Source organism: Marmota flaviventris, chromosome 12 (assembly GCF_047511675.1).
Source record: "Marmota flaviventris isolate mMarFla1 chromosome 12, mMarFla1.hap1, whole genome shotgun sequence".
Taxonomy (NCBI): Eukaryota; Metazoa; Chordata; class Mammalia; order Rodentia; family Sciuridae; genus Marmota; species Marmota flaviventris.
In genome coordinates, this window is record NC_092509.1 from 91,955,629 (window position 1) to 91,979,358 (window position 23,730).

The window sequence follows — 23,730 nt, forward strand, 5'->3', positions numbered from 1 at the left end:
GATCTCTGTCAGGGACACTTCCAACTCCCTTACCTTTGGGTTCCTGTGATTCGTCATCACTATCCGAGCTATCATTACTCACAATATGCTTTGCTGTGATATTTTCTGTGAAAAGAAAACAAAACAATTGAAGCATCATCTCAGGGATCAAAATTCACAATTAAATTTATTATAAAGAAGTAAACTAAACAAAAGCACAGAACAAGATCTAAAAGATCTATGCATAAATTTAGACTGATTGTTAATCTAGATTTATTAGGTTAACTAGCATTTCCTAATTCTCACTGGAAAACAAAAATCTCCCAGGACATTAAAATTAAATTAGGCTAAATGGATTCATTCCTAATTTTAAAGGGAGAATTTTTATTTGTTAATCTTGATGTTAATAATAATAAATCCTTGACTGTATCACTAAATGGTGTTCATGAAAAGGGATAAAACCAAAATATACTAGGGGACTAGAAAAACAGTCTCCACAGAACGAATAAAAGATTCCAATACATATTATCATCGGATTTTTACTAATACTGAAAAATCATCTGTTAAAATGAAATGCACCTTTTGATATCAAGAATTGATGCTTCCTTATCTAGAAAAAAAAATAATCTGAAGTAGTAGAATGGAAGAACCATTGGAGAGCAAAGAGATTGGTTAAATTTTGATAAATCAGGTAAGTGTTTCTAAATTTGACCTGTTTGTGATCCCGTAAAGTTGGTGAGCTCATCTGCTCACTTGCAATAAGAACTTAGGAGTCATTTTCATTGACTTTATTCCTCAGCTCTGGGCAGAGATCTCTTTAGCCAACCCTAAGTTCCATGAGGATGAAAATCATGTCCTCCTTGCTCATTTCTGCCTAGAGCTTCGTTTGTGCTCCATACATTTTCATTAACTAAATAAATGAACTTGATCAAAATGCAAAAAGATAGTAATAATTATTGGTTCTTCCTTCAGAACTTACTAAAAGACCAGCTATAAAAACTAAAACTAGCAACTTTAAATCATTAATGCAAATTTAGTAAAATCTAGCATAATAACTACTTATTTTTTCAATAGAGCCCAATGATCATTTTCATGATCACCATTTTTTAAAAAATCAAACTTCCTTTAAACATTTATATAAAACCAGTCTTGGTAGTAACTCCCCACCCTTCTCTTACTAATAAGTTAGTAAATAAATGCTTTTTAACTATAAGAAATTAGCTCCCTATTTATACATTCTATTGACAGAACTATTGTTGAGACTTTCAACTCCAAGAAATATAGGCAAGGCATCGGCTTTTCCCATATGACTCTACATGTTAGAATCACAGAAATAGTTTGTGCCCAAATGACTGAGTGTGCAATGAAAAGATCTAGATCTAGATTTTACTTTTACTAGAATGATTTATAGAATTCAGTAAAATAAAATGTTAACAAGCTAATATTATAATTTATTTCACTTTATTACTGTGACAGAAAGTAATCTTGTTGTATAAAGGAGAGGGCAAATTAACGACAATCTACTCCAAATGTCACATGCGTTGGGGGTGTGTCTGATGCTACATGTATTTTCTTTCCTTGAACATTTCCTTTAGTTTCTGTTGTACTTTTGTTTGCTGACTTTGGTCATACTTGATGCTCTGATTTAAGAAAACTGTTCACCAAAACATTGCCTTCATTCTAAAGAAGTGTTCATGGCATGAAACGCTAAATATTCTGAACTTTCCATTTTTGTATGTCCACTATAATACATAGCTCTCTTTTCAAAAGCGCAAATTAATTCGCAAAACTCCTTTGATAAAATAAACAATTTCATTTAAAGTTACTAGATTGTGGTACAATTTGCCACAAGGTCTTTCTTCAGAAGGGAGAAAACAAACAGGAAGACAAACCACGGCCCAGCACCCGTCTAACAGGCAGACCTCAGTCAGCCAAGGAGGAAACAGTCACCAGGAGTCCTTGGTGGCCCACAGTGGCCTCTCTGGTTTCATGGCTGGAAACCTTTATGCAATCTGAGGTACAGGTAACTAACGTGCATCCTGTGGACCAGTGAATGCCAAGCACACCATATTCCACCTCAGTCTACACAGAAGAAGTAACTAAGCTGCCAGACTCCTGGCCTCAAAGGGACCTTCTCAATAGGGAGTCTTCTCGGACCATTTAGGATAAACTTCTTCCTCTTCCCTGGCCTTCTGCCATGGTCTGCCCATTTCTTGTGTGTTATTTCAGTCCTTTTCTCTTCCTGCCTTAGGAGAATAATAATAATAAACCTGATTTATCTGAATTATTCAATAGAGAAGGAGTTCAGGAAGCAAGCTTCCAAACTTGTAATTCTTCTGTTCACCTTCCTTCCCTCCATCCTCCCTCCCTTCCTTCCTTGTTCAAAATCCTCACATAATTTAGGGAACACTGAGGACTTCCACAAAATTACGGTTAAGAACAAGACATTCATCCAGGATAAAATGTTTATTAAAATACATCAGGCAAGGTCACTTCATCTCTATACACTTTGCTTTGTTGTTTATCATGAGGGGGACACCGCCTGGATTACAGGTCACAGCAGGCTCAGGAGAGCCACTCCCTTCCCACTTGTTACCTGATGAATGCCCAGGGGACAGGAGCAACACCTGCACAAGGTGCCTTTTCTGTTTGTTAGTTTGTTTGTCCTCATTTTTTATGGGAAGATATATGCCACTAATGGAATTATAAGATCATTTTTCCATTTCTTACTAAGACCCAAAAGTACAAATGATACTCTTAAAGAAAATACTAAGGAACGTAGAAATTGAAATGCACTATATATGAATATCAAGTAAAATATCAAATCAATTCTTGCAGGTGATAACATTTCTTATGATCACATTTGAGTGTTCTAATTAATGTCACAATTATGTTTTTCATATAAAGCTGGGCGCAGTGGCACACACCTGTAATCCCGGCAGTTTGGGAGATTGAGGGAGGAGGATTACAAATTCAAAGCAAGACACAGCAATGGCAAAGCACTAAGCAACTCAGTAAGACTCTGTCTCTAAATAAAATACAAAATAGGGCTGGGGATGTGGTTCATTTGTTAAGTGCCCCTGGGTTCAATCCCTGGTAGCAAAAAAAAAAAAAAAGGAAGAAAATATATGTTTCTATAGTATTATTCTTATAATAAATGAATACCATTGGTCCTCAATTAATTTTATCTATTTTTCCAGGTTTTCTACATATTATTTTAAATGTATTATGAAGTAATGAGTTAGACTTAAATAAAATCATTAATTTTAGTTTGCTAAGATGATTTAAAATTTTTCATCCATTTTACTGTAAATTAACATCTCATAAGATGCTAACAGAATTCTAGTGAGTTAGTATTTAAGGGGTAGACAAACTGTCACAAGAATGAATTTTTTTCTTTACATATCATACTACATTCAACTGTTGATAAATATAATCTTTAAAAAGCTACCTTACTTTAAAATAAAAAGATCATTCACTAATAAAAATAGCATTTTTAGAAGTATCATAAGGAAAAGGAATGGATAAGCACTGGTATAAACCATTCTTAGTACCTAATAGTCTTTATGAATTCCACAACTTCGATGTCAGAATAATACTTAAGATATAACTTATATTTGATTATTCAGAAACACTTAGGTAGATTCAACCAAATTATTGATAAATTTAGAATAATTAAAATCCTCATGAAGATTCAATGTTCTGTGTATGTGTGAAAATTATCCATGTAGCACGATTTTGATCAAGGTAAGCATATTTGCACAATACCTAATTCTTCCTCCATGGTAGAACCCTTGTTTTGTGAGCCAGAAACTCCCAAAACTCTGTTGAACAATATAGAAAAGGCACTGCCCCAAACACCTAAAATAAAGCAGAAACAGAATGATTTAAAATATAACTGGATTTAGAAATAGCCAACATAATAAAAGATTTTTATCACTTACCCATTAAGAAATGCAAGGGGTTTTCTTCATATTTCTTCACAACTGTTCCCATAAAAAATTTGCTTCCAAATAAGTCAGGAGCCATAAAAGTACCATATTTAGCCATGCCAATCTCATAGGGACTAAATTCAACCCAATCTGAAAGCATTTTAAAAAGCAAGATATGTCATTAATTGGAAAACACTACAGAACAATTCACATTTCAACAATACTCTGATTATTCTCATTCATTTAATCAAATTAGTAAAATAAAATGTTAACCAAAGGCCCATTTTGTATATGACACTGCGTACAGGTTGAAGAAGAAAAGCCTCTGGATGAACAAGATGCACAATTCAGAGATCCTTTCTTATTTGCACCAAATGAATACCCACTTTCATTTAAAAATTCGGATATCTTTTATAAAGTCTATCTTAATTCTAAAGAATGTGAGAGTGAAAACATATTGAGGGTCACAGACAAGTCAAGATGGCGCCTGGCACTTTGCCAGAGGGAATGGTTTGTGAAGTAATGCCAGGGAGCCATTAGGATGATGAAGATTCCTTAATGACTGACTGCTGTATCCAATGATGTTAATTAAGTTAAGCTGTGTATAATTATTAAGATGATGAGGATTCCTTAATGACTGATTGCTGTAACTGGATGATGCTAAATTGAGTCAAGCTGTGTATTCAATAATGTATATATACCTCTACTGTCCTACAATAAAGTGGCTCCCGCTGTATCAACCTTCACAAGTTCCTTGTCACTCCCCCCCCACCCCCGCCCCGCCCCGCCGTTATTTTGCCCAGCCAGCCTGTGGCAAAAACAACCAACAGGTATAAAAGCTACAAAGGAAAACTGGAGTCTTTCTGACAGTATAAGCAGTCTATGAAAACGGGAAAAATGTTTTCTAACATTTTCTTTTTTCTTCATCTTCACTTAATTTTGCTTATTAACCATTTATTCTAACTCCCAGAATCATAATGCAAAGTTTCATGCTCATGTCTCAGAAACACATGGTGCCAGGGACAATAAGGGAAGGAGAGGACAGTATGACAGATGTCTCTGGATATTTTTCCTAAAAACATAATGAACCCCACCAGCCAGTCAGAAATTCCACCACACTGGCAGAGGCTCCCGGAAGTATGACGTGTCTACTTTTAGAGCACCCAGGAAGTGAAGCTACAGAAAAAGCAAATGTTTTTCTCTGAGATGTATTTTAAAATGGGGGGTTTTATCCATTGGCCAACACAAATATAAACTAGTACTTTTTAGGTTCTTAATAATAAAAAATGAGAATAGTATTTTACATGACAAATATATATTACCCAATTATAAAAAGTATAACCAATGAGTAAAAGAACATTGCATTTCCAAAAAGCACTAGGTTCATTGTCTTGTCAACTGTCATTGAGAAGTGGACAGCAAACAAGTTATTTAGTATAGTCATGATTTCTTTTTTTTTTTTTTATCTTATTACTTAAATGAAAAGATACTACAAACTACTTTCATGCAGTATTCTCTACATCAAGAAAATCACCTAGCCTAATATTTCCCTGTATTTTCAAATGTTCTTATGTTAGAGAAAATTATGAAGCTGAAATTGCTTATGACCTTCTTCTCAAGAAAAGCATCGAAACCACAGTGCACAGGACCCAGGAAAGGTCCTAAGAAAGGACACACCTACCTGCAAACATCAACTCCGACACATCAGGTTTGACATGGAGACAGGTAAAAAGTGGCAAAGGACATCGGGCGGCACTGACTTTTTCCTTCAGATTACTCAAAGTAGTGTTCATTCTCTGTCCAAAGAAGAATGGATGAAATGGCTTTAAATATGTGAACAGATAAACATACATAAAAGCTACTTAAAGTAGTACTTTCAATCAATGTGCTAGGGGTTTTCTAAAAATAAACCTTATTACTTCTAGAAACCTATGGGTCCTGAATAAAAATAACAAAAAGAAAGCTCTCTGAAAACAATTATCTGCATTCCCCTCTCAAAAATAAAAATTATAACTCTAGAGACATGTCTCTATTTGAACTGGAAAGTAATTTGGCAACTTTGGAGCCTGAAAAATAATTTGGCAACTTTAGAGACTGGAAAATATTTATCCCCTGGAGCCCCTGACGCAGACTTTTTTCTCTGTCTCCTCTACTTTATCTTCAGAAGAAATGTCACCCTGTGGCTACATGTCAAGTGCGTTTCTTCCTGTGGTCCACTTCCTCTTCTGACTCTTTCCAGGCAATCTTCATTCTTCTTCTACTTTAAAAATGCCACTTGTTTCTTCTATTTTTAAAATCTTATCTAAAGAGATTACCATTCCTGGGAGGCAGGGAATGGACAATAAAAATGTGAATTTTCCAAAGCAAAGGATTATGAAAGCACTTCTCCACACATCAAAACTAATATTTTTAATGAATGAAGAAGCACCATTTAGAAATGCAGGAGAGTTGTCATATCTGTCAGGGAGAACGTACTCAGTAGATGTCGTTGAGAAAATAAGTTGAGCTGAGCGACATCAACCAAATGTCCCGTATTTCACTTTATTCAAAATACTGTGATATAGAGTCTACTTGTATTAAAATGATTGTAGATGGAACTCTGTCTTACGTTGTGAATTAGTGTTTCTCCTATTAACATTCCAAAGACGTCCGTGAAAGTCACAGGCTGGCCAGAGCTTTTCTTCTTCCATAAAGACTCAACGTATCTCTTAACTTTCTGTGGTGTGAGCAGCAAAAGGGGGTTATGGCTAACATTTTTCATTAGCTCTTCATTGATCTCCTCTGGCCCTTTCTCTGGGAAATCTGGGTGAGAATACAAGGTTGACATGTACCTATAAAGAAATCAAAACACAATCTGTAAAGATCAAGAGCATTACCTGATAGTCTCCTAAGAAAACAGGCACTCCTGATCATAAACAATGGTGGGTATATTTGGTTAACTGATTAATCTGATTGAAGATATTAACCTATTTTAGAAAAGAATACATCAATCAGAAAGGAGCTGGTCTACAATGAAAGCAAAGGAAAAGAGTCTCAGAGGAACACTGGATTTCCATGCACAGTCCAGGACAGGGGATGCCCTGCCAGACCTCCTGTCCACTATCTAGTTGCCAAGAATGAGCATCTTTATCAGACTTTTAGAAACAAATAACACCAAAACATTTGAGTCATGTAAGTAACCAACTCCTCTGGATGCCATAGTAGCAGAGCTATCTGATGACCTGACTTTCTGTTAGGATTATCTACCGGCAGAAAAATGTGCTGTCCACTATTATGAATGGTAAATCTCCTGACTAATGTTTTGGGTTTTTGTTTTGTTTTGTTTTGTAAATTGTTCACTGGCCAAGTTGACAAAACCCAAAACCTTGCCAAAGGTAGACCTCAGAAGTCTTGAGAATATGAATTTGAAAGCAAAATTCCAGAGAAGAATAAAGTATGGTAAGGGATTTCTTGTGAAGCCTCTTGGTCACTACACATTTGGCCTCTTGTGAATCATCACAAGATACTGAAAATCACCATGAGCCTTGTATTTGGTATCTAGACAATATGTATTCAGTTACTGACTTTCCTCATGTGAACCAAAATCTCTAGTACTGCAGAGCTCACAGGGAATAGCAATTGTTCCTTATCTGAATCCATCAATAATTGTGATTTCCTTCAGGAGAAGAACTTTGCTTATTCATTCATTTTTTTAACATCAGTGACCAGCTAATATTCAAGACAAAATGGTTACCCTAAGACTTCAGGAAGAGAGAAAACCTAACTTGTTGAGACTCTGCTATGTTCTGAGCACTGTGCTAGCTAATTATTCAGAAACCGCTGTCTCAAAGACCCATAATGGTATCTAGATCTTCCATTTTAAAGACAAGGAAAGAGATTGGTGTATTTTAATAATAGATTCATATTCCCCAATTAATAACAGCAGACTAGAATTCAAAATTTGTCCTCTTCCTGATAGGTCTTTATTTTTACATGTATTACACAAGATTTTCATTTTAGTGACCAAACTGTTCTTACCTTCACAATACATTAGAATTTCTCATTGGATTTAGTGTTTCTTGCAGAAAAATTGAGTATAATGATAAATTTAAAAATGGAGAGTGACAGACCCCAAAAACATGCTGAACAAGAGCAACAACAAAATTCTTGAAAGATCTTTCTAACACAAACTGCATTTATAACTGTACCCATGTGGTAAAGATAAATTGAATAGGTTTACTCTGAACTCAAGCCTAGTATAATCATGAACTCAAGCCTAGTATAATCATCAAATATCTATCTAAGTACAGCTTAGTATACTTGAAAGATACATTATCCATCCATTCCTGTAATTTTTCCAAAGTCTACATGATCATCCACATCAACGGAGATCTAATATTCTGGATACTCATCATTTTCAGTAAACGTACACATTGTTATGATGGCATTTGCTTATATTCAAGGACTTGAATGTTTTTTATAATGAGGAAACGTACATATGAGTAAAATAACCAGACAAAGACTTAATGTCAGTAGAAATCCATTTAGTCACTGAAACAATGTTTTTAAAGCCAAAGTTTCAAGGAAATGGTATGAGCATCCTACTCCTGGAAGTCACCATTCCCTACTGTTCACAGAATGATCTGTACAAATTATTCAAATCTTATTTCCATTATACTAAGATTTCCCTTCTCCATTTATATTTAGCTGGACTTTAAAATGAATTAACCTATAATTTTACAAGTACGTCTGCCTGGTAGATTGCCTTTAGAAGGTCTCTTCCCTTCTTCCCAACATTAACCACCTCCTTATGGGTTAGATGTTGACTAGAATCGGAGACTCTGCACTACAGTTTAAGAGGTAGGTCTTTCCACGGGGCCACAAAGCATGCAGATGTCAACCCGATTCTTTTATTGTTCCTTGCAGAATGACTGCAGTCCACTTCTGCTGTTTGGAGGATGAAGTAAACACACTCATTGTATCCTAACCCTTTTCTTTCTTCCCTGCTCATGCAGCAGCTGACTTAGGAATGCAACAGAAGAGCCTAAACTACTTCAGCCACTGGCATTGGACTAGTGGTCTTTGTCGTTCAACCTTTATGAATATTATGCCTCAGAACCGGCCAGGGTGAGTTGGACATCCTTTCCATAACGACGTTATGGTCACATCCAACACTTGGGTTTTGGCTTTCATGATAGCTAAAAAAGGAAAAATAGGCAACAACTAGTTTTGCTGTGCAACTATTTAATCTTAAATAGCTTTTTCTGCTTCTTTATTTCCTTAGTTCCGTGAGTGCAAGGTTCAGATATAACTGGCTTTTGTGTACATAATGCCATCTAAAGTATAAAAATATGATCCCAATTTTTAACTATGTAGTTCGATCTCTCAACTAACAACTAATTTCCAATTATACCAATCAAGTTTCGAAAAGGTAGGTGTCTTAGATCTAACAGCTTCTGTAACTGATTAGTAAATGAAAAGGTCTTATACTTATTTAATCTATGATTCTGTAAACATCTCCTCTCATTTTTAACATATTTTTCTGATGCAACACCTATCTAAATGGCTCATAAGTGTGCGATTTTAAAAACTAAATGATGGCAGAGAAGAAGAAATCTTCAGTTAAATCTCTGTCTCCAACTCATACAATTCATGTTTGAAGATATCAGTACCTAATCCCCAAGACTTGCTCAATCCGAATATTCAGAGGTATACACTTGGAATTTTTGTGTTTAAAAAATATCAAAGTGATTCTCATACATCAGCTAGAATTTGGAATGACTTGAGAAGATCTTCTACATTTGTGAAGCAAATATCCTGAAACCTTAGAGGAATTTCTACAAGAATTTTCCCCATAAAATGCAGTCACTTATACATGTCCTCATTTAGCCATTCAAAAACCACCCAAGACAACCGAGGCACTGTGCTAAGTTGGAAGGATTCATTAGGGACCAAGACAAGCTTAGTACCCACTTCAAACAACATGTTCTTTCTACTTATGTCTTGCTTTTTGAGCCTATCCCTATTAATGTGACAACTTCTGTTAAAATTGTTCCTTTTACCATGTTCCAGGAATTCTTCATACTTTTAACTTTGAAAGTTCTTATTCTCAAATTCTATTTTAGTCAATTAGATGGCCTGGGCCCTGCTGTCCATAGATACAGAGATACTCACATTTTGCTCTAGATATAACACCGCCTAGGTTACTATTAACAATTATTATTAATAATAATAATAATGTTATTATTAATAATAATACTATTATGATAAACAATATCCAGTAGCTACTTTAATGCTGCAAGAGAACAGCCCCTGAGGAAGAGAACTGTGCTGAAACCCTCAGAGAACACAGACTGCCATCGTCATTCCCCTAGGTTACTCAAGCCATGTCTCCAGGTTGGCTCACACCTAGATTTAATGAAACACAGGTAACATCCAAAAATAATTACCATAAAGGCAGTATCCAAAAGGGAAGTTTGTACTATCTAGAATTCTATTCTGTGTTCACAAAAAACTTTCTGGGAGGTCCAGGGCTTCTCCTGATATTTCCGTGTTACCTCATTTCTGCTAAATAATGGTCACGTATCAGCAGAATACAAAAACTTACGCCACCCAGAATTGTAATTTGTTTTTCCAAGTCTTTCCGAATTCCTTCCTTTGAACTTTTTATTTTCTCACTATCCTTTTCAAGACAGAATTGTTACCATGAATCATCGGACCACATTTTCTTCTGTCTCATGGACATGTCTCCTCTTTTTATGGCTCACATCTGTGCGTTCTATCTTGCCTCCTGTTTCTGTTTAAATCTTTTTTTTCTTTCTTTCTTTTTTGGGGTACTAAAGATTGAATCCCGGGGTACTTAACCACTGAGCCACATCCACAGACCTTTTTTTATTTTATTTAGAGACAGGGTCTCGCTAAGTTGCTTAGGGCCTCGCTAAGTTGCTGAGGCTGGCCTCAAACTTGAGATCCTCCTGCCTCAGCCTTCTGGGCTACTGGGATTACAGGGGTGCACCATCATGCCTGGCCACCTGAATCTTTTTTTTTATATCTGTGATCCTTTTATTTCCTTATCCTTCATCCATCCCTCCACACTAATTCCTTCACTTCAGACTTCTACAAAAATACTCAAGTACCTTCAGTGCTGAAAACAAATCAAAATCCTTCCTCGATCTCTACACTGTGTTCAAATATTGACTGTGCTTTTCTTCCTTTTCTGACCAAAGTGCTTGAAACAATAGTTCTTTCATGTCCCACATTCTCATTCCCACTTTCTGCACTTTCACCCTGGAACGATTCATTTCTTATCCTTTGCGTTTTCACAATCAAAAAGTACACTTATTTACTTTATCAAATGGTTCTTGACAAAATCACTGAAGCTCTCCAAACCCAGTTCTAAACTCTCTTTTAAAAAAACACTATTTGGGTGGGCATGATGGCACATGCCTAAAATCCCAGTGACTCAGGAGGCTGAGGCAGGAGGCTTGCAAGTTCAAGGTCAGCCTCAAAAACTTTGGAAGGCTATAAGTAACTTAGTGAGACCCTGTCTCAAAATTAAAAAAAAAATATATAAAAGGGCTGGAATGTGTTTCAATGGTAAAGTGCCCCTGGGATAAATCTCCAGTACCAAAACAAAACAAAATAAACAAACAACAACAAAAAAAACACAATCTCAAAGCACTTTCCACCCTTGCCTCCTGGGACTTATCCTTTACTTGACTTTCCTCTATGAAATCTCTTTGCAGTGTCATTGTCTATTAAGTTTTGAGACACTTGGGGTTCCACAAATTAAACTGTTGTTGGTGGTAGCTAAAGTAGTAGGAGCTGATAAATCACCAAGGGGGATGTCTAGGTAAAGTAAAGCTCAAGGGAGATGCTGGAGGAAAGCCTGCATCAGGGGGAAGGTGCTGTGAGAAGCAAAGAGAATATAGTATAGAGAGCGACCCGAGAGGATGGAAGGGAGCCAAAAAGTTATGACAGGAGCAACTGGGAAGAGGGACAAGTCAATGTGTAACATGCCTCAGCTCCTGTCCCCTGCCCCCCAAAGAAGTCAGGGAAAAGAAGAACTTCAAAGGCACCGTCATATTTGGAAATTAAGTGGTCCTTGAGTGTCAATCTATTGTAAGGATTTAAGGAGTGCCTGTCCCTTAAAGAAATGGAAGAGAGAGAGAGAGAGAGAGAGAATGAATCTTTAAGACTTTGAAAGATTGAGCAAAAGTTACTCATACATAAAAGCTGTGTACAGATTTAAAATTCTCTTAATTACATTTCATAGAACTTGTTTTCAGACCCCTCAACAGGAGAATATAAGAAGACACTGCCCCAAATCTGTAACCAAAGCAATTCCTACAGCTCTAATTCAGTCCATGCATACACAATCATACATGTTTGCAGAAAGACCACAAATCATCACTCAATGCCTGGACTTTCTTTATCAGAGAAGTTTAAGAAAGCAAACTTCTTGCAGTACGCCAGGATGGGCAACAGAAATCTAAAATGTTTTGAGTAACAGAAAAACACTCACTGAAAGAATTATAGCAAAATGATTAAGTAGGAAATTTAATGTAAGGGTCCAAGTTTTTCCATCCCAGTACTCGTTAAACAGGCAGGTGCCTGCTCTTTCCTTCAAGGGAAATAATAATGATGGGCTACACCCTTCTTTCAGAGGAGGTAAATCATTTTGAGGTACAAATAAAGAAGGTGGCAACCATATCTCTGGGTTACTATTTTTTAACCACGGAATATGGTGCCAAATATTTTAGAAACTATGGATTATTACACGTGGAACTCTATCTGGTCCATGAAGCTGTCCATAAGAAGACTGTGGTTTAGTTGAAAGAACACTGGAATGTACAGGGAGATGAGCTTATGTTCTGGCAATCTTGGACGAATCACTTGGCTTGTGAGTCAAATTTTCTTTAGCTCAAAAATGAAGAAACTCATACCCACCTCACAGGAAGAAATTACACAGATGCTTTAACATTCTAGACATATAAAATAGAATATTATGATACACAAGCATTGCCATGGCTGGGTGACTAAAAAGGTCTTGTAAGCTGGAGTCAGACTTTTTGTAAGAAGGTGGTACTGATTTGAATATCACATCTGAGCAAGAACTTCTATTTGATTTTCAATTGGCTTTTGGGGGCTAGGCAAACCAGAAAGAATGTAGCATCATCTCTGAAATGTTTTACATTTGTTAAAAGGCAAAGCAATAGACATAAATGTTATGCATATAGACGCTGTAATTCTCCACCTAAATGTAGCTGAACTTAAAAACATCAAAGGAAATAATGTCACACTCAGAAACAAATCAGTGAAACATATCATATCTTTGCTTTAAATCATTGTTTTTCTTCTTCTGTATTCTATAGTATCTTGCATTTCCTTCTATTTGCCCTAAAGAAGAAAATGAATACACAGTGAATCATATAGACTTAGACATGTTTGCAGAAAGACCACAAATCAGCAAATTATAGGAAGATTAAATTAATTATGGGTGGAGTATGTTATTCCACTTCTGTGATATTTATCTAGAATTCTCTTCAGTTGGTATCTTTTTATGTTTTAACTACATTGTACGTTAAAGACAGGCTTAAAAGAAGCAGATGTATGGCAAAGTCCTTACTAGGCATAGAGTTGTCTTTTAAATAAACATGTTGAGTGGAATGTGGTATCAGGCTGGAACATTTCAATAATTTGAAGTTAATGCTCAATTTTCTAAATCCGTTTTCTCTTCTAATGCTTCATTTGGGTGAATTCTACACCTCTAGAACGACAAAACTAAAATCAAACATGCATACTAACCACGTGGAGCCAGAAAGACCAGCAACGTAGGTAGCACAATCCAAAATTCCTGATTCATACAGCGCCTTCATTACACCGGAGAATCCCACCATGGCCCGGAAACCCCCACCGGAACCCAAGATTGCCACCACGGGCACCTGGAAAAGAGACCATGCACAGAGTAAAAATCACAAAGCACATTTCCCTGTAGTCTTGATTTTTATGTCGTACATTCCACGCTTTGTCTTGAAGAAGTACAAGTTCGCTTATGCTTTGTAATGCCAGTTTTAAAAGAGAAGAAAATAATATTTTATTTCATGTAAACCAAGAAACAAAGTCAACTGGAAACCAGGTTTTAGTAAGATGATTTACTCTACCAACATACAAAAAACGCTGTATTTGTTCAGCCTTTGTAATCTTTTGCCTGGCTTTTAGGTGCAGTGTTTTATTTGATTCTCTTAAAAATCCCACAAGGTGAGCACAAAACAGTTTTTTGCCCATTTTGTAGATAAAAGTCCTAAAAGGATGGTGCTTCTTGTGTAAGATCTGATAGCTGGTAATCTGCAGTTAAGTAAGCGCCGTTCTTTCAAGTTATGTTTACAGAACATTTAACACTTGGTGACAGATCTGATGCTGGGAGGAAAAGAGAGGAAGGAATGTGGTCAGATGGTCAGGGTGTCCAGCTCTGCTCACTAGCAGATGATGATGTCCTTACCCAGAGCAAGGATCCCAGGGCACAAAGCCAGGCTGAGAGGACAAGTGCACTCAGTCTTGGCCCAGCTGAACACAAGACATGATGAATGCACTGTGTTTCTGGTACTCAGAAACTAACCCCCGAGTGCCCACTTCCTACTATGACATATCCATGAATGATTGTTTTACAAGGTTGGAAGGCATTATGCAACTCTGAAATATGGATGGAAAAGTCTGCAGAGGTTGTGTTTTATGAGAGTTAGGTAGACCAGTGAATACTAGGGTGTCTAGGAGCAAATTCCTAACCCCGAATCTTCTCTAACACCAATTGGCCTCAAATCAAAAGACCCTAAGCATCCAACCCAATCAAACTCGAGACTCAGAACAAAAACACACCTGACCCGTGCAGGGCATCAGGGTAATTTAAATGGCTGTGAGATCAGTGCAATGCTCAAACATTGATTTCAAAATCATGAATAAAGTAAAACACAAGTTCTTGATAGTTCATCTGAAAGAGGAAATAAAGCTAAGAAAGAAAGCTGGGGTGGGTTGTAAAGTGGGAGAATGGTAGCCACATAGGTTGGATCAAAGAGCAGGAATCTGAATTAGACCTTGAAAAAGGTTGAGTCTATGGCAGTGTGATGATAATAAGCACAAGAGTAAATTTATTATTCCAAGCACTTGGCTCAAGGTCAGGCCAAAACAGGCGTAAGTAGGAAAGGGGATGTGATTTGGGGACCAGAAGGCCTGTCTTCTTATTGCAGCAGGTGGATTCAAAGGAATTTGAGAAAATGGGAATCCGAACGGCTTAAGGCAAAGCACATGTTAAGGCTGCTATTGCAGAAGGAAGGTCCTCTTTTTAAAGATAAAGCAATTGAGACACAAAGACAGCTTTCCCAGGGTTGCAAAACTAGAAAGTGGTGTCTGGGTTCAAAGCTGGATCAGTCAGATAAGAAAGCTGTTATTTCACTTTGACTCTGAAAACAAATGTCCCCTGCTCTTCCCAAAATAAACGTTGTGCCCTGAGGCAAAGAAAATGCTCTCAGGGCTTAGTTGACTTACCTAGAAAAATATTGGGTAAAACTAATGATCCTGGAACTTTTTACAGCTAGTGAAATTCTCTGTTTCATAACTCATACAGAAATATGAATTTAAAACTATAAAATTATAAATGTGAGCTGTTTTTAAAAAAGGAAAGGAAATCTGATGCATCAAGGACATACTTGTGTGGCGGCTCCATTGTGGACATTTTGACATAATCTATTTCATCAAATCTTCCCAGCTCTCAAACCAGAGTCTTTTAATTCCATTTTTCAAAAGAGTAAAGCATACTTAAGACTACGTTCACGGGCCAGTAGCTTATAAGTAGTAATAACCAGGACTTGGACTATGGTGTGACCTGCACCAAAATTCATGTTCTTTTCTCTTTGTCATTGATTAGAAAGGAAAGAGTGATCTCTATTGAGAGAAACTGCTGTGTGTTTAGTCAAACTATATTTTACACTCATGCATGACTTTAAATAATATTAGCACAATTTTATCCAATAAATGAAGGCTAAATTTCGATGATTTAATACTCTGGTCATTCCGAAATAATGTTCAAAGACATAGCTGGAGAGTTATAAGGTATAAGTATTAGCCCTGGATGTCAAATAAATCAGAGTAGTTTATTGTAGTAGTTTTTAGGTTGAGTAGTTTTAGGCTATATTTAGGTTATATTTAGACTTAATATCATTAGCATTCCTCTATAGATGATGTCAGTAAATATTTCTCATACTTTTCTCATATGATTATAGGAAATGAATTTTCATTTACCAAAAGCCATGTGTTTTGATTTAATGTCTTGATACACAGGCTTATCCATATCATTAATTTCCTTCCTTGAAGAATAAAATTATAAAGTTTGAAGGGCATTTTACATAACTCATAAGTTTTTTAAGACTGAACAATTGTTTAAAAAAACAAAATAATGTCCTTACCTGCTGTATTAGGGTTTCCAAAAAAAAAAAAAAAACAGAACCAATAGGATGTGCATATTCAAAATGAAATTTATGATAATGAATTTGCTCGCACAACTGCAGAGACTAGTAAGTGCAAATCTGGTATGTAGGTCAGCAACTTCGGGAGAGCTGAGGGTACAGGTGAGTTCCGCAGGAAGGGCTGGAGAAGTCTCTTCTGCTCAGGGAGCCCAGTCTTTTTGTTCTATTCAGGGCTTCAAATGCTAGGATGAGCCCCCCCACACACTCATGTCGGAGGTCAATCTGTTACAGATCAGCAACAATACCTGCAGCAAAACTAGCACCTGCCCCACATGCTGCCTCCTTCATCGCCACCCACAGGCATGAACTTGCTTAACTGGCCTTGATCCCCATCCTCATCCTCAACAGCCTCATCCTCAACAGCCAAGGGCCTTTGTGCCCCTTGAAGAGTTTTCCCCTCAGTGACTGCAACTGGAGTCTCTGGGACATCTGCTCTCCTGACCACTTTGCAGCGCCATTTTATTCCTACGCTGTTTATGTCCCACTAAGACCTCAGATGAGAATGACTCAGCTCCATATCTCATCCAGAAATCCGACCAGTGCAAGCCCACACCTGCTCTGTTCATCTTCCTGAACTCTTCCATGGGGAGTCCTCCGCCACCGTCTGCCCTTCAAGTTTACAACACATAAGGGGAATGAGAATCAACAGCATGAAGTGCCATTGTCGGAAGAAGGGTAGAAATAAGAAGTATTCTAGAGGAAGGAAATGCATAAACAAAGGAATAAAAATTCCTACTGACATTCAAGATCTAATTCTATTACCTTGTTCAGAAACTGTTTTGCCCTGCCTCCCTCTGCCTGACTAGTCCCCTTCTCCCTTTTCTCTAGTCTTTATCTTGACTTATGTGACAAACCTCAGCACAGAGGGAATGCATTGCTGAAGGCCCACTTTACACTTGGATTCTCATCCAAGCTCTCTGTTTAAACTGGAGTGCTGCCCTCACAGCTGTCCTCAAGGAGAGGGGTTTCCTCTACTGTTCTCTGATGAACACTGCGTTCTCTCCTTCTCATTTCCCCAACACTCTTAATTCCAGATTTTAGTCTCCAACCAACTCTGCTGTTATAGTCAGATTTTAGGAATCACAGACTCTATCTAGTAACATTTCTCTTCACATAAGGGATCATAACCGGAGACTTCATCTGACCAAAAACAAGAAAATTTCAGAGTGGCCTCTGAACCATCACAATACATTGAAGATTCCTGCATGCCAAGCCTTATGTTATCTTGCTCATCGGAATGCTCTCAGCCTTTCATTCAGGGAGAAATTACACAAATTAGAGACGGTGTTCTAACAACAACCTTGTTTATCAGATTTGAGAGAAAGGACAGTTTGAAGAAATGGCTTTAAGTGGACACAGAGAAGTGTGATGATGGAATCTCATCACAGAGGAAGCCAACGTGGGAATGCCAATCTGAGCAAGGAACTGCATAATTTAGAAGGGTTTCCACCCAAAATGATTAAAATCAATAGATTTTTTTAAAGTCTTAGACTAGCAAAAATTGTAACTGTTTGACTAGTTTATTATGCAGGCAGGAAAACTAAAGTTACTAACTTTGACAAGTTATTATCCCAGGATCCTATGCTATAGAACAGCAGCATCCAAAAATATGTACAATAACTAGTTTTACTGAGTAATTACTATGTGCTCTAAGGCAATTGGCAAGTATTGGTACTCATTTTCATCCCACTCTAAGAGACGTTATCTCCATTTGGTAAGTGAAGCAGTGGTAAAACAACGTGCCCAAGTTCATTCAACATTTTAATTCAACATTGAGGTATGACACTGATGCTGTCTAATTTTTTAAAACAAAACAAGATAACCACAGTCTCTGCCTGCATTGAATCTTGGTTAGTACTGTTCCCTTAAGAAGGACAATCCACTCTTATACACCTTGAGGCTAGTTGCTCAGTACTGAGCTAAAGTGAAGATTTGGGCAAGAAGCATGGAAGTGGGAACTTAGGAGACCCAAAGAGCAACATAAAAATAGGAAAATACTATTTTTGTTGTGGGAATGCATGGTGTCCATTGTGTCTCTGTTGGTTATTTCTGCCAAGAGAAAAAAAAAATGCAGACCAAAACCAACACAGCAACAAGTGGTTTTAATTCTAGAAATGACTTCCAAACACATGAATTTAATAATTTGAAGGATAGTCAGAGAAAAAGAATGATTACCTCATTTCCTATCTGTTGCAGAAAAGTCTGTTTACTGCCATTTGCATGAATCTGAAGCCAAAGATTCTATTCCAAGGAACACTTCCTGTTCCCTTCTACAGAAGGAGTGCCAGGGCCTGCCACCTAGTTTCTCTTTTGAAGCACCCAAGAATAAATACCAACTGAACACCTGCACCAGTGCCTCTCATGTACATTTCTAATATGACAGTCTAAACTGGGATCTTTTCATCCAAACTCTCTGCCTAACAATGGTTTCCTCCCTCTCAAGACCTAATCTCACTCTCTCTCCTTCTAGCAAATTTGTCCCATGATGCAATGCCAAACTGTTGTCGAAACCTGTGCCCCACTCATATGACAAAATACTCACTGGGGGTTTACCATTCTAGAGACTCAGCTGCATGCTAGGAATATAGAGATGAACAATGTGGATCTTGTCCTGGTCCTAGTAAAATTGACGTTCTAATGAAGAAGACAAATACTAAATCAAGTTTTTGTGCAGTTAGTTTTAAAGTATAATTGTGGTAAACACTGAGTAGATAAGGTGCATAAAAGTGCCATAAAGGATATAAATGAGAGTCCTAACCTAAATTTGGGGAGAGGCAGGAGGGATTGCTGAAGGAGAGAGTCTGAGGAGAAGTGATCTCTGTGTGGATTAATAATGGGAGTGTGTTAGCCAGCAAAGTGTGGAACATGAGCAACATATTGAAGAACCAAAAAAACTTTAGTTAGAAAAGGGTTCTACAGAGATATGAAACTAAGAGGCACTTATTGGGAGAAGATGTATGCATGTGGAATAAACTAACAAAAATGGAATGGGAGCTGGGTGTGGTAGTGTACTCCTGTAATTCCAGTGGCTCAGGAGGCTGAGGCAAGAGGGTCATGAGTTCAAAGCCAGCCTCAGCAAAAGTGACACACTAAGCAACTCGGTGAGACCCTATCTCTAAATACAAAATAGGGCTGGGGATGTGGCTCAGTGGTTGAGTGCTCCTGAGTTCAATCTCCGGTACCCACCCACCCACCCCTCAAAAAAAAAAAAAAAAAAAATGGAGTTGGAGATATCTAGTGTGACTGAGATCCGAAGAGAAATGGAAGAATTTTAATCTCGAGATTGGTATAACCAAATTTGTGACCTTCAAAAAGGTCACTCTGAATTCAGAGTAAACAGAATGTGGAAAGAAGGAGAATAGGAACAAATAAGAACCCAGAGAAGAAAGATTTTTTTCTTGGGACGTAGACAGGCTGAGTTGGAGCGTTGGGAGGTATGCAATTGAGGACATGAAGGAGCTCTGCAGATGACCAGGGCTGAAGCCTGAGGAGGCGCTGAGCCATGGATGCCGGTGTGAACATCCCTAGTGCAAGGAGCTGGGTGACATTCTGGGAGGGCAAAAGATTTCTCCAATGAAGGATACAGAAAGAGGAGAAGAGGGCCTAGAACAGAATCTTGAGGTCAACTTCCATATTTAAAGTGCTCCATAAGAAAACTTGGCAAAATATCAAAGAGGCATGATGAAAACCAGAAATTAGTAAGTGAAGGAAAGAGAATGTTTCAAAAAGTAGGAAGACATTTGCCCCTGGCAGCTTCAAGGGTAGTTAAGAGAGGGCGAGACACATGCCTCAGCATTAGGGAAACAGCTGCAATAAAACACTGAGGGCAGGAACCAGAAGGACACAGGAAGTCAAATGGACTCCTGTGGAGACAAAATTGGAGAAGTTTGCGTCTGAAAGCAAGGAGAGAGAGAAAGAGAGAGAGAGAGAGAAAGGAGAGAATGCAGAATCCAGGGAGATATTTCTGTCCCCCTTTCTTCTTAAATTGAAGTTTAGAGCATGTTTATATTTATTTAGGACATATCCATACCCAAGGAGATGCTGACAATACAGGGGTGGAGTGGCCGGGGAAGGACTGAATAATGGAGATACTGGGGTTCCTAACAGGAATGGTCTGTGATCCATTCCTGATGTGGACCTGCGTTTGGAAGCAAAGGAAACTCTGCACGGAACTCAGAGGCAAGTTGCAAAAGGTAGGTATGGGCTCTGAAGCACGCCGATACCACAGCAGGGGAATCACTCTGGATTCTCTCTGAGAAGGAGGAAAGGGGATAGGTCAGCAATTGGGAGGAAAAAGGAAGGAAGGAAGGAAGGAAGGAAGGAAGGAAGGAAGGAAGGGAGGGAGGGAGGGAGGGAGGGAGGGAGGGAGGGAGGGAGGGAGGGAAGGAAGGAAAGAAAGGAAGAAAGACAGCTAGACAGCTGCAAGAACTGAAATGCAACCAGGGAGGGAAGCTGAGATCTCAAATGACATAAATTAACAGGGGATCAGTCTCCTTATTTTTCATTCTAACAAGCTTATTGATTCCTCAAGGATTGGCACACAGGCTTTCCACTGTCCCTACCTCCACTCACATCTCTATTAACTCAACACAACTCTATTTATTTATTTATTTATTTATTTTTGCTTAGATATCTTTCTCCCAAACTAGGCTTTAATGTGACTAGGGAAAGTGACTATTCAATGTTAAGCACCTCAGTTTCACTCTTCTCCACCACCTAGCACAGCATCACAGTGAATGACAAGGAATGAAAACGAAAAGAGCCTGAAAAATCATGTGGAGATAAAAAGAAGAATTGCTACAGAAAGGGTTATTATCTATGTTTAAACACACACACACACACACACACACACACACACACACAATCTTCCCAAGAAACTATGAATTTCTTAGTAATGGGTAGAGAAGAAAGTTTTTTCAAGTAATAATTAACCTCACACTGTAACTAACCATGAGTTTTACCAGGGATCTGCTAAGGTGGGAAATAAGATGGAGAATTAGAATTCATTCCTCTGTCTCTCTCTCTCTCTCTCTTAAATAGAGGTTTCACTTCTCCTCTTTTCCAAAAGAAAATCCCCAGAAGCAGCATTTTATACCAGCAAAAGCCACTTTAGCATTAGCAGATTGGTGTTCCACTCCTATGGCCACCTAAATCACACCTGGAAATCTGCAGTCACCTGTGGAACATGAGTGCTCACCTGGATCCCTTAGTCAGAATGTATGTCTCATTTCCAGTTGTATTTTGCTTTTAATTTGTAATAATCCCTGCTGAAAACCCTGTTTGGTGTGTGTACATATGGGAGTGTGCACATATATGTTTACTTGTGTATTTAATAAAATATTATTTTATGAAAATAAATTATGTTCAATTCAAATACTGTTAACAGAAAATCTCAAGGAAATATGTAAAAAATTACCTAATATGCCACCAACAAGAAACTTCACCATTATCATTTGATGAGTCTCATTACAGTGATTTATCTGTGTAAATTTCAGGTAGAAAGACCAATAGAGAAAAAGAGAGAAAAGTACATAGGATTTTAGATAGATCTAGATAGGTAAAGAGAAAAATGGAGAGTCAAAAACTAGATTATAAATATGCTATTGAACACATTATACTTTATTGGAATTTAAAGGAAAAAAACATCAAAGTACCATGGAAGGCTTATACTTTGAATATTGGTTCACACAATATTTTATTCTAGCATCTCTCTATAATTGGACTTATGAAAAATATTAAAATGTGGAAGTTATTACTTTTAACTACTTGATCAATTTTGGATGGTATCGTTCAACTCCCTGCTTTGAAATATGGAAAATCTGGAACATTTCCTTTCTTCCTCCCCTATCACATTTAACTACATTGTTAATTGGAATATCATTTTAAAAAACTCACAATATTTTTCTTCTTATTGGGTAATGATGAGTCCACAGCTTAGTTTTAGTCTCTATTAAAACTAATTCAATAATCCTTTTATATCTGAACTAAATTTTTCATATTCATGAAATAAATATCTCTGCATAAATTATGCCTCTTTAAAAAATTATGTTAATTTATTAACTGTGAAATGGATTTCATGCTAAAAAGACAATGAAATGTTATTTTGTGCTAAAAAAAAAAAAAAGAGCTATCAAGCCATGAAAAGACATGCAGGATCCTAAAATTAATGCTATTAAGCTAAAGAAACTACTCTGAAAAGGCTGCATACTACGAAACCGCAACTATGTGATATTTCAGAAAAGGCAAAACTATAAAAGATAAAAAGATTAGTGGTTGCCAGGGATTAGACGAGAAGCAGGGATGTACTGGTAGAACAGAGAAGATTTTTAGGACATTGAAAGTATGATAACTGTGATGGTAAATACATGCCATTATATGTTTGTCAAAACCCATAGAATGTACAACAGCAATTGCAAACCCTAAAGTGAACAACCGACTCTGGGTGATAATGTGTCAGTGTAGGTTCATTGATTGTAACAAATGTACCACTCTGGTGTAGAGTGTTAATAGTACAAGAGTATGATGGTTAACCTATGTGTCAACTTGAGTGGGGTAAGGGATAACTAGATAGTAAAACATTATTTCTGGGTGTATCTCTGAGGGTGTTTTTTGAAAATATTAGTATTTGAGTAAGTTAACTGAATAAGAAGATCTGCCCTTACCAGTGTGGGTGGGCATCATCCAAACCTGAAAAGAACAAAACAGTGGAAGAAAAGCAAATTATCTCTCTCTCTCTTTCTCTCCTGGAGCTGGGACATCTGTCTTCTCCTGCCCTTGGACATCTTTACTCCTACTTTTCGGGCCTTGGGACCTAAAACATACACCCGCATTCCTCTCCTCGGTCATTTCCAGTAGGTAGGCCTATACATAGCCTGGCAGCTATACCATTAGATCCTCGGGTTCTGAGCCTTTGGCCTCAGACCCAATTGCACTTGATTTTCTGACTTTACAACTTGCTAAGAGTAGATCATTCGACTTCTTACCTTCCATAACCACATGAGCCAATTCCTCTCATAAATCATAGATGTAGATGTAGATATAGATATAGATATGTCTCTACTTCTCAAGAACCCTGACTAAAACTGAGAGATTGTATATGTGTGGGGACAGGAAGTATATAAGAACTCTCCTGTACTTTCTGCTCAGTTTTTCTGTAAAACAAATACTGCTTTAAAAATTAAGGTAAAAATCAGTATAACCAAATATGAACAATGTTCCAGATGACCTTCCTCCAATAGTTTTCATTTTTGAATCACTTGCCTTACCTGAAGAAGTTGAAAGCGAAATGCTCAATCATAATAGTGCCACATTGGGATGAAATT

General features: G+C 37.4%; 1 protein-coding gene across 1 annotated transcript in view; it reads right to left on the minus strand.

Moving 5' to 3' along the window:
* Pla2g4a (phospholipase A2 group IVA) overlaps positions 1 to 23,730 on the minus strand; it is a 127,615-nt gene that overhangs the window by 30,476 nt on the left and 73,409 nt on the right. The window contains exons 8-13 of the mRNA XM_027935024.3: positions 13,698 to 13,834; positions 6,520 to 6,742; positions 5,593 to 5,707; positions 3,924 to 4,061; positions 3,748 to 3,840; positions 34 to 105 (exon numbers count right to left, since the gene is read on the minus strand). Coding sequence (XP_027790825.2) covers positions 34 to 105; positions 3,748 to 3,840; positions 3,924 to 4,061; positions 5,593 to 5,707; positions 6,520 to 6,742; positions 13,698 to 13,834 — 778 coding nt within the window. The remainder of the gene's footprint in view (positions 1 to 33; positions 106 to 3,747; positions 3,841 to 3,923; positions 4,062 to 5,592; positions 5,708 to 6,519; positions 6,743 to 13,697; positions 13,835 to 23,730) is intronic.